At 32.3% G+C, this 12,441-nt stretch overlaps 1 protein-coding gene across 1 annotated transcript in view; it reads left to right on the plus strand.

The window, feature by feature from the left end:
• ADAD1 (adenosine deaminase domain containing 1) overlaps positions 1-12,441 on the plus strand; it is a 48,619-nt gene that overhangs the window by 35,079 nt on the left and 1,099 nt on the right. Inside the window, exon 10 of the mRNA XM_082389912.1 lies at positions 2,373-2,505. Coding sequence (XP_082246038.1) covers positions 2,373-2,505 — 133 coding nt within the window. The remainder of the gene's footprint in view (positions 1-2,372; positions 2,506-12,441) is intronic.

A 12,441-nucleotide genomic window follows, 5' to 3' on the forward strand; every position in this document is an offset into this window, starting at 1 on the left:
AATACAGGATATTTAGAATATTTAGAAAATATTAGAATATTTAGAAAACAAGGATGTTTAGTGCATTGCATTTCAGAACTTGTAGGATATATAGTTAAAGCAAAGTGAATGGAAAAGCCAATTCTTTAGATGCTTATAGCAACAAATAATGAAAATAAACAGAATGAAGAAGTTCATAAAACTAGAAATGTAAATTAAAGAGCTAGAGAACTGAAGAAGTTAGAAATGATCATAAAAAAACTGATTCTGTGAAAAAAAATCAGTAGGTAATCTCATATATACTAATGATAAGGGAGTAATTGCAGAGAAAATTAAAAGAAGTCATAAGAAACTTCTTTGCTCTACCATGCAAATATATTTGAAAATCTGGGTGAAATGCATATATTTCTAGGAAAAAATTTTTCTAAAATTGGTACAGAAGAGGGAAAAAAATCTAACATTATTTTCTTGAGAAAGTTACCAAGACGGTGCCCTACCTCTTTTTCAAAGAAAGCACCGTTCTGAGGTGGTTCGGATTAATTTTATAAACCTTTAAATAGCAGAAACTTCCAATGCTATCTAAAAAGATAGAAAACATTCAAATGCTTTTATGAAGCGAGTGTATCATTGATACTTAAACCTAATAGAAGATTGCTGCCCCCCTACCACAAAAGTTACAGACCAAGCTCACTTTTATATCCAAGCAAAATTGCTAAATAAAATATTAGGAAGCAGAACCTTAAAATAATATATTTTATACAATAATACCAAACGGCATTTTTTCTAGAAATGTGAGAATAACATAATAAAAATAATACTAAATTAGAAACTCGTATTAATGTAATTTGTCATATTAATTGACCTAGGGAAAAATACCATATATTCATTTTTATAAATTCTAAGAAGACATGTAATACAGCTCTACAACTATTCTAGATAAAGATACTCAATAAAAAAGGAATAGATATTTTTGTTAAGGGTAAAATATATCTTTATTAGTCCAAAAGTGCCATCATGATTAATGATGAAATCTCAGAGTCATTTCTACTAACATCTGAAACAAGACATGATTGTTTACTGTTATTGCTGTTATTTAACATGTTATTTAATGCATTTGAACAAAAGAAAGAAATGAGAGATATAAAATATTGGAAAGGAGGAGGTAAAATTACGACTCTTTGCATATGGTATCATTTTATACCTGAAAAGCCCAAGAGGATCATCTAAAAAACCACCACCAAAAAAAGGTATGATGGTGGAAAATTAATATATAGAGATTAGTACATTTCATTAATAAGCATGTATGTTAACTATTACTGCATATAAACTATCTCAAAACTTAGTTGCTTAAAACAACAGCCATTTATTGCTGTTCAAGTCCTTAGGTCAACTGAGCTAGATTTGGTAGGGCTCTCCCATGTGTCTGGGGTCCACTCTAGGTCAGCTGTAGGGCATCTTGGCTGATCTTAGAGGGACAGCTGGGCTATGGTCCATGTGTTCTCTCGTCTTCTAGTAGACCAGTCTTAGGAGGCTCACATGGCAGAGTAAGGGGTCCTGAGAGAATGAGAACACAGAGCCTCTTGAGGCCCAGGCTTGGAACTGGCACATAGTCTATTTTATTCACCAAAACATGTCACAGGGCCAGCCCAAATTCACGGGGAGGAGCAATCAACCATAGTGATGGGAGAATCTGAAAAGTTACATTGTAAACAGCATGGAGACAGGGAGGAATAAAGGATTTTGGCAATTTTTGTAATCTATCACAAGAACAACTAATGAGAAGATACAATGAAGGGAAAGAGTTACAATAGCAAGACAGCTCATGATCTGTGGACCCACTTCTATTAGAAACATAGAAGAATACGTATCTACATGTGCATACATACATACATATATATGGAGAGTGGTGAGGTGAGTGTGTATATTTTACTTTTTTAGTGAGTCAAAATTTACAAAGAGTGAAATGTACTGTACAATTTCATGAGTTTATATATATATATGCCTGTGTAACCATTACCTCAGTCAGAATACAGGACATTTTCTTGATTTCAGAAAATACTTCTATGCCCTCTTCTAGTCAATCCTTGGTAGAACCACTGTTTTAATTTGGATCACCATAGATTAATTTTGCTTCAAACAAAAGAAATGTTCCAAATATCAATCTTCTGCTTTAATTTTTAATGCAGTACTCTGATAACTTAAACTATAATTTCATAAAAGAAATTAGCTTCAGAAAGTTAAATATTCAGAATAATTTTATGTAAAAATATTTCACTATATACACTGCACATAATTGAGATATTTGTAGATTCTGTGTTGGTTTTAATCCCTACAGGTGCCAACATAAATCACTGAATAATGATTAGTGAATGTTTCATTCTTTTCTACTTCAGTTCCCCATTTAAAAGTGGTGTGTCAATGGCAAGTCGGCTTTGTAAGGCTGCAATGTTAAGTCGATTTAACCTGCTTGCCAAAGAAGCTAAAAAAGAAGATTTACTTGAAGCTAGTACATATCATGCAGCTAAGGTAAGTCTTTAAAGGAATGAAGCTAATCACTGAAATAAAAATTTAAGACAATAATAATGTGGTAATTTTATAACGATGGTGATACATAGCAAAAGTTGGGTAAATAGTTCCTGAAAATAAGAGATTGCCATGTAGTGGTAAAATTAATTTTTAAGTGAACATGCTGGAAATTGGATATGTAAATAAGTGTTGCCCCTTAAAATAGCTACCTCAGTATGGTGTGTACCTACTTTGACAATATTGATCAAAACCTACTGTCGTACCCAGAGGAACAAAATGGTAATAAAATTTCTTATGTATATGATATTAACTATGTTAACTATAGTATTTAAGTATTCTAAAATGATATATTAGTATATTCATATAAATTAATTTGCCTGTCTTAAAATTGTGAAACACCTTTAATTTGAGTTTGTGATTTGGGCTTAAGTGATGTAGATAGCCTTTTTCTATCTTTAAAAATATATATTCTTTTTTTAGTATTACAAACATAATTCATGTCTGAGTAGAGAATTTAGAATTTTCTTTTTAAGTACAGAAGGGAAATATTACTTGTAAATCCACCTACTACTCAAATATAATACTCCTAATCTTGTAATGTAAGCATGTTATTTCAGTTTCTTGTCATGTATTTATATTTTTGTGTATGCATATATTTTAAAATATTAAGCTTATATTATATATGCTTGTTAATCTGATTTTTTCATTCAACATACTATGACCTGAGCCATTTCATAATATGATGTATCCATGTTATCAAATTATTAAATACAAACTGTTTTTGATAACCTAATTTCAGTTTCAGTAATAATATAGTATTATGTGAAAGTCTCTTAATTTCACCAATATTTTAATACTCAAACTGTATAATTTCATCCTGTAAAGCAATTAATATTAACTATAGGTTTGTTTGTATATACAAACATTTTTATGTATAAAAGCTTACCTAGACAATTTCTGGTTTGGGCATAAAGAGGTTGCAAGTCATCTCTGTAAGAAATATAAAACTGGACAAAATTATCAGGGGAAAAAACCCCTTTTCACAACTCTGGTAATTAACTAAAGGCAGAAAACACACTGAAAAGTGTATATTCTTGTAAAACTTTTAGAACTTTGGGTAAGAACAGCAAGAATTTGTGGCACCTTTGCCCAAAGCTGTTCCTGTTCTGTCTCCTTCCTCTCTGCTAGTTTGAACGGCAAGAACTGTAGTTTTATCAGATTGAGAATGCCACCAAAAGTAGTAGATTTTCTGCTAGAGGGGATGAACTTGATTTGTGGCAGAGGGTGAAAATTTGTGATTTTTTTCAGCTAAATGTGCCAAACCTGGTAGAGGAAAAAAATGGAGAAAATCAGTAACTTCGCTGGCCCAATGTTGCAGTCCTTGGGGCAAGTGGTATACCAATTAGTAACTTAACAGGTAGATCTTGGAAGTGAAAGAGCCATGGAAGGGTTGAGAGAAATTCTCTATATATCCTTGGCTGACTGAGAAATTACACTCATGTGCAACGGAGACTCAGGAGAACCCAGTAAAGAGTGAAAGTGTGAAATAGAACTGCCTGCAACATTAAATACACTGTACCACCCACCCCTCCCCAAATGAATTGATCAGAAAAAGGTGGAAGCCTTTTAGGTTTAAGGTGTTTGAGCATAATGTCTGCTGAAATCTTTTCCTTATCACTAAGCTATTTGTTTATCACTAAGCTTTGCAGATACAGGGTAACCACTAGGAAGCCAGGCTAAAACATAACAAAACTGGAAAGAGACAATACACACCATGGGGAAAACAGATCTCACAATTGCAGCAAACTTAAAAAAAATAAAATAAAACAGAATCCGGAGTTGCTACAATATATTATCTAAAAAAGTCTCTTTCAACCAAAAATTATGGAATATGTAAAAAACAGGAGAGTAAAACCTATACTCAGGAAAAATAACATTCAGTAGAAACTGGTTCTGAGTGGATTCCAATGTTGAATATAGCAAAGGCTTCAAAGCAGCTATTATAAATATGTTCAAGTAATTAAAGGAAAATATAACAATGTTTCAGTAAATAGGTATTCTCGGTAGAGAAATAGAAACTACAAAAAGAAAAACCCCAAATGAATATTCTAGGATTGAAACAATATATACTAACTGAAATGAATAATTCTCTAGATGGGTTCAACAGTACATTTGAGATTGCAGAAAAAATATCAGTGGACTTTGAAGATAGATCAAAAGAAATTATTTTAAAGGACAGAATGAAACAGGTTAAAGAAAAATGAACAGAGCTTCAAAGATTTGTGGAACAGTATTAAGTGTACCAACTTATGTTGGGTTGCCTCCGTTTTTTAAGTAAAAATAAAAGACACATTTTTCATTTTCACCAAGAACTTGATTGAACAACGTATTTACCCTTTGTTCCACTACCTTCTGCCATTTTTCAGGCAACTTCATAATTCCATCTTCCCAAAACTTTTTCTTTTCGAGTAAAGAACTGCTCTGTGTACCTTTTACAGTCTTCCAGGGAATTGAAATTTTTTCCATTAAGAGAATTTTGTAAAGAGCGAAATAAATGGAAATCCAAAGGTACAATGTCTGGTAAATACAGCAGATGAATCAGAACTTCCCAGCCAAGGTGTAACAGCTTTTGCCTGGTCATCAAAGAAACATGCTGTCTTGCGTTATTCTGATGGAAGATTATGCATTTTCTGTTGCCTAATTCTGGATGCTTTTCATCTAGTGCCGCTTTCAGTTGGTCTAATTGGGAGCAGTACTTGTTGTAATTAATCGTTTGGTTTTCTGAAAGGAGCTCATAATGGAGGACTCCCTTCCAATCCCAGCATATACACAACATCAACTTCTTTGGATGAAGACCGACCTTTGGTGTGGTTGGTGGTGGTTCATTTCACTTGCCCCACGATCTCTTCCGTTCCACATTATTGTACAGTATACAATTTTCATCACCCGTCACAATTTGTTTTAAAAACGAATGTTTTCATTACACTTAAATAGAGAATCACATGTGGAAATACAGTCAAGAAGGTTTTTTTTGGCTTAACTTATGTGGAACCCAAATATCAAAGTGATTAACATAACCAAGCTGGTGCAAATGGTTTTCAGCACTTGATTTGGATATTTTGAGTATGTTGGCTGTCTCCCACGTGGTATAACGTTGATTGTTCTCAGTTAATGTCTTGATTTGATCACTGTCAACTTCAACTGGACTACCGAACCGTGGAGCATCCTCCAGCAAGAAATCTCCAGCACCACACTTCAAAAACCACTTTTGACACGTTTGATCAGTCACAGCACCTTCTCTGTACACTGCACAAATCTTTTTGTTCATTTTGGCTGCGTTTTACCTTTCTTGAAATAATAAAGCATAATATGCTGAAAATGTTGCTTTTTTTCTTCCATCTTCAGTATTAAAATGGCTACACAAAAATTCACCAATTTTGATAAGTCTTTTTTTAAATGCACAGTGATATGACAGCTGTCACATACAATCTAACAAAATTGTTTTGAATGAAGTTAAAGACAGCTAAGTGATACTAGAGCCATCTTACGGAAAAAACCAAATGAACCTTTTGGCCAACCCAATGCTAGGAATCCTGGAAGAAAAGGAGAGAGAAAAGGGATCAGGAAAAACATTTGAAGAAATTACTTTTAAAAATCCCCATATTTGAGGAAAAATATTAACAGATCCAAGAAGCTCAAGAAACCCCAAGAAAGAAAAAAATAAAGATTCACACCTAGATACATCATAGTCAAACTGCTTAAGACCAAGACAAAGAGAAAATCTTGAAAGCAGCAAGAGAGAAAATAGTTATCAACCATAGACCAATACATTTTAAGGCTGATTTCTCATTAGCAGTAATGGAAGCAAACCCAGAAGAGCCAAAGCAATCTTGAAAAAGAACAAAGTTGGAGGATTCACACTTCTTGATTTCAAAGCATACTACAAAGCCATAATAATCAAGATAGTATAATACTGGTATTAGTATAAACATATATAGATCAATGAAATATAATTGACAGTCCAGAAGTAAACCCTGGCAATTATGGTCAATTGACTTTTAACAAGAGTGCCAAGATCATTCAGTGGGAAAAAACAGTCTTTTCAGTGAGTAGTCCTAGGACAACTGAATATCCCCATGGAAAAGAATGAACTTGGACTTCTACGTCATACCATATACAAAAATGAATTCAAAATGGATAGACCTACATAAGAGCTAAAACTATAAAACTCAGAGAAAAACATAGGAGAAAATATTTTTATCCCTAAATAAGAAAAAAGGCTTCTTAGATATAACAAAAACACAATCCAGAAGAAAAAAAAATAGTATTTTAAACTTCATTAAAATTAAAACTTTTGCATTTCAAAAATTATCATTAGGAAATTTGCAAATCATATATTTAATAAGGGGCTTGTATCCAGAATACACAAAAAACTTTTGCAACTCAATAATAAAAAGACAGATGACCAAATTTGTTGAATGAGCAAAGGATTTGAACAGACATTTCCACAAAGAAAATTTTAAAATGGCCAATAAGCATATGGTGTTCAACATAGTCATTAGGAAAATGCGAATGAAGACCACAGTGATATACTACTTTACACACATTAGGATATAGCTGTAATAAAGAATGACATTAACAGGTGTTGTCAAGAATGTGAAAAAATTGGAACTATCATGCATTGCTGATAGGAATATAAAATGGTACATCTACTTTGGAAAACAATTTAACAGTTCCTCAAAAAGTTAAATATGAGTTATCATGTAACCCAGGAATTTCACTCCTAAGTATATGCATAAAAGAATTGAAAACACTTATCCACACCAAAACTTATACATAAATGTCTGTAACAGTATTCATAATACAGAAAAGGTAGAAACAATCCAAATGTTCATCCACTGATGAATGGATAAACAAAATGTGGCATGTCCATACTATGGACTACCATTCGTCCGTAAAAGGAACTCTGAAGTACTGATACATTCTACAGTGTGGGTCAACCTTGAAAATGTTAAGTGAAAGAAGCCAGCCACAAAAGGCTGCATGTATGATTCCATTTATATGAAATGTCTATAATAGGCAAATTCATAGAAACAGAAAGTAGATTACTGATTTCCAGGGGCTGTGGGGAGGAGAGAATGAGGAGTGACTGCTAATGGGTACAGGATTCCTTTAAAAACAAAAGCAAAATAAAAACGTTGCCAGGTAGACAAAAATTAAGAAAATTTGTTGTTAGCAGAACTTCCCTAGAAGGAATTCCAAAGGAAGTCCTTGAGGCTTGGAAGAAATTATACCAGATGATACAGGAAGGAATAAAGAATACTATAAACAGTAATTATGTGGGTAGATATAAAAGATGTGTGTATTTTTTCTCTTATTTTCTTTAAAAAACCAAAGTTGTTTAAAATTATTTTAGCACTGTATTATTGAATTTTATATTGTATGTAAGTGGAGTATAAATGGCAATAATAAAGGACAGAGAAAGAAATGGATCAATATTGGAACAAAGTTGCTGTATATTGGCAGAATTAAGTCAGTATGAATCTGAAGCAGACTATGGTAAGAGAAAGAGGCATATTGTAATTCCTAAAGTAACCATGAAGAGAATAGCTGGAAAAGTACAGCTAAAACATCAACAGAGGAATTACAATGGTGTACTAAAAATGCATTTTTAAAAGGACTAGAAGGCAGTAAAGAAGCAGAGAAATGAAGGACACAGGACTTGGAAAATAAAGTGAAATGGCAGACATAAATCCACTATATCAATAATTACATTAAATTTGAATATTCTAAATGCTTCAGAAAAAAAACAGATTTTTCAGATTGGGCTAAAAAGAGAGATTCAACTGTATACTGTCTGTAAGAGGCACGTTAAATTCAAAGACACAGACAGATTGAAAGTAAAAGGATGGAAAAAAAAGACATACCAGGCAAACAATAGCAGTAAGAGAGCTGGAGTGTTTATATTAATATCAAACAAGTACACTTCAAGATGAGCAATATTACTAGAGACAAAGGGTAACGTGTTATAGTGGTAAAAGGTTAATACATTAGGAACATACAACAATTATATAAGTATATGGGTATAACAGCAGAACCCAAAAATACATAAGCAAAAAATGACAGCATTTAAAGGTGAAATGGACAATCTACAATTATAGTTGGAGGTTTTAATGTTCCTCTCTCTGTCATTGATAGTTCAACTAGACAGAAAATCAGTAAGAATATAGAAGGCTTGAATAACACTACAAACCAACCAGACTAAACACTATACACAACAGCAGAATATACATTCTTTTCAAATACACATGGGGCATTCTCCACTATAGGCCATATAGGCCATAAAGCAAGTCTCAATAAGTTTAAAAGGATTAAAATCATACAAAGTATGTTCTAACTACTATGGAATTAAATTAGAAATCAACAACAGAATGAAATCTAGAAATAATTATACATTTGGAAATTAAAGAACTTCTAATCCACTAGTCAAAGAAGAAATTACAAGGGAAATTAAGAAATATCTCAAACTGAATGAAAATGAAAATACAACATATTAAAATTTAGAGAATACAATCAAAGAAATGCTTAGAAATGCATAGCTTTAAATGCTTATGTTAGAAAGGAAGAGAACCATAAAATCAGTTATTTAACCTTCCACCTCAAGAAGTTAGAAGAGTAAATTAAAAAAAAAAAAGAAATAATATGGATGGGTTGGAAATTAATGAGATAAAAGGAAAATCAGTAGAAAAATCAATGAAATCAAAAGTTGGTTCATTGAAAAAAATGAACAAAAAAAATGATACTTTAGCTAGACTAAAGAACTAAGAAATAACTGAGAAATAAGAGACAACGCAAGTGACCAAAATCTTGATGAAAGAGGAGTCATCACTGAAGACCCCAAAGAGCTAAAATAATTATAAGGAAATACTATAAACAACCTTTTGTCAACAAATTAGACAAGTTAGATGAAATGGATGCATTCCTAGAAAGACAAATTACAAAACTTGACTAAACAGAACATCTGAATTGAACTAAAGTAAAAAAAAATTGAATTATTAATTAAAATTCTTTACTTAAAGAAAAGCGCCAGTGCAGTTATGGCTTTGCTGGTGAATTCTACCAAACATAACAGCAAAAATTAACATAAATCCTACAAAAACTGTTTAATAAAATAAAGGAGGAGAGAATGCTTCCCAACTCATTTTATGAGGCCAGTATAATAACCCTGATACCAAAAGTGGGCAGAAACATCCAGGAAGTGAAAACTACAAATCAGTATCTCTTAGGAACATAAATGCAAAAATTCTTCGTAAGATATTTACAAACCAAATCCAGCAACTTATAAAACGGATTATACACCATGACCAAGGAGGTTTATTCCAGGATGCAAGGGTGATTTAACATCAGAAAATCATTTGATGTATTATGTGAATATATTCAAGTTCAAAACCCACATACTTATCTCAGTAGATGTACATAATGCATTTGACAAAATCCAACACCTATTCACAATAAAAACACTGAACAAATAAGAAATAGAAGTGAACTTCCTCAACCAGATAGAGGGCATCAATGAAAAACTACAGTTACCTGACAATGCTGAAAGGCTGAATACTGTTTCCCCTTCCCCCAAGGATTGCTCTCACCACTTCTAGACAGCATGATCTATACGTCCTAGGTAGAGGAGCAAGGCAAGAAAAAGGAATAAAAGGCATCCAGGCTGGAAAGGAAGTAGAAAAACTGTCCTTATTTCTAAATGATCTTGTATGTAAAATATCCTGTGGAATCTACCAAAAACAACTATATCATGTGAATTTAGCACACAGTATAAGAACAATATAGAAAAATAAATTGTATATTTATATACTAGGACTGAACACTCCAGAATTAAACTTGAGAAAAAAATTTCATCCACAGGAGCATAAAAATAAATTTAGGAATAAATTTAACAAAAGAAGGTAAGACCTGTACACCAAAAATGATGAAACATTGCTGAGAGAAATTTTAAAAGACCTAAGTAAGTGGAGAGATGTACCATTTCATAGGTTGGAAAACTCAGTATTTTTAGAATGTCACTTCTCTTCTAAATAATCTATGGATTCAGTGCAAGTTCTATCAAAATCCCAGTAAGCTTTTGTGTAGAAATTGACAAGCTGATTCTAAAATTGTTACGTAAAATCCAAAGAACATAGAACCAAAACAATTTTTTAAAAGAACAAAGTTGGTAGAGTTACCCTACCTAGTTTCAACAACTTACCATAAAGCCACAGTAATCAAGACAATGTATTGATGTAATGATAGACATATAGATCAATGGAACAAAATGAGACCAGAAATACGCCCACACACTTAGGAGCAATTGATTTTGTACAAAGGTACAAAGTAATTTAATGGGAGAAAGAACAATCTTTTCAACAAATGGTGCTGGAACAGTTGGGTATCTGTGGGCAAGCCAAAAAATTAACTTAGACTTACATCAGTCTTACAAAAACTTCAAAATGGATCATAGAACTAAAAGAAGTAAAAACTATAAAAACTTCCAAAGAAAATGTGAGGAAACATTTGTCTTCCTAGGTTAGGCAAATTTTTCTTAGATATGACACCAAAAGCACAATCCATAAAAAAAAATTGATGGACTCCAGAATTTAAAACTTGGATTAAGAAAATGAAGATACAAGCCACAGAATGGAAGAAAATACTTGCAAATGATACCCTTGACAAAGGTCTTAGATCTAGACTAGATAAAGAACTCTTATAACTCATTATTAAGTGGGCAAACAACCCAGGTTTTCAAAGTGGCAAATAATATATACAAATGGCTAATACACATATAAAAGATACTCAGCCTGATTACTCATTAGGAAGATGCAAAATCAAACCACAGTGAGATACCACTGCACACCTACTAAAATCCAAAAGACTGACTACACCGGGTGTTTTTGTGGAGAAACTAGAAACCTGTTGCACTGCTGACGGGAATGTTAAAATGGTATAAAGCACTTTGGAAAACAGTTTGGCAGTTTGTTATGGAGACAAACATATACTTACCATGTGATCCAGCACTTCCATTGGTATCTATCCAGGAGAAACAAAAACTTATATCCACACAAGCCTCTACATAAATGTTCACAGCATCATTATTTATAGTAGCCAAACCTGGAAACAGTTCAAATGTTCATCAGCTGGTGAATGCATAAACAATGTGGTATATCCATATGATGTAATACTAATCAACAATAAAGAGGAACAAACTGATACATCAAACAACATGAATGAATCTGAAAATGGTATGCTAACCGAAGGAAATCTGACACAAAAGAGTACATGCTGTGTTAATCACTTTTAATGAAATTTCTTGAAAAAGCAAAACTAGAGACAGAAAGTAGATTCTTGATTGCCTAGGACTGGGGCTGGAAATATAGAGCACAATGGAACTTTTTGCAGGTGATGGAATTGTTTTACAACTGGACAGTGATGGTTGCACACTTATATAAATTTAGTAAAAAAAAATCAAACTGAATACTTACTAGTGGGTGAATTTATGGTATACATATATTACCTAAGTATAGCTGTTTTTTTTAAAGTATGTTCATTTAAAAATAATGAAAGGAAGTAAACCAAAATATTAATGATGGTTATCTATAGTTTGGGGATTACAGGTGATTTTTATTTACTTCTGTTTTCTCTATTTTTCAAGTTTTCTGTAATGAGTATGATTACTCTTCTAATTAAAAATTAAAGAAGAAAACTTGTCTTTTAGGAGTGTTGGGAAGGAAAATTTTTAGTTTCAAAAACAATACTGAGGAAAATGGGAAATCAAAAAGATTTTTCTTAATTTTTAAAATGTCAAACTAAAGAAAGAAGATTAGGGCTACTTACTTTTCATAAGCCTAATTCTGCCTATATTCTATAATTCAATATTTTTTTCTTTCTGTA

Source organism: Balaenoptera borealis, assembly GCF_965194805.1.
Source record: "Balaenoptera borealis genome assembly, chromosome: 4".
Lineage (NCBI taxonomy): Eukaryota > Metazoa > Chordata > Mammalia > Artiodactyla > Balaenopteridae > Balaenoptera > Balaenoptera borealis.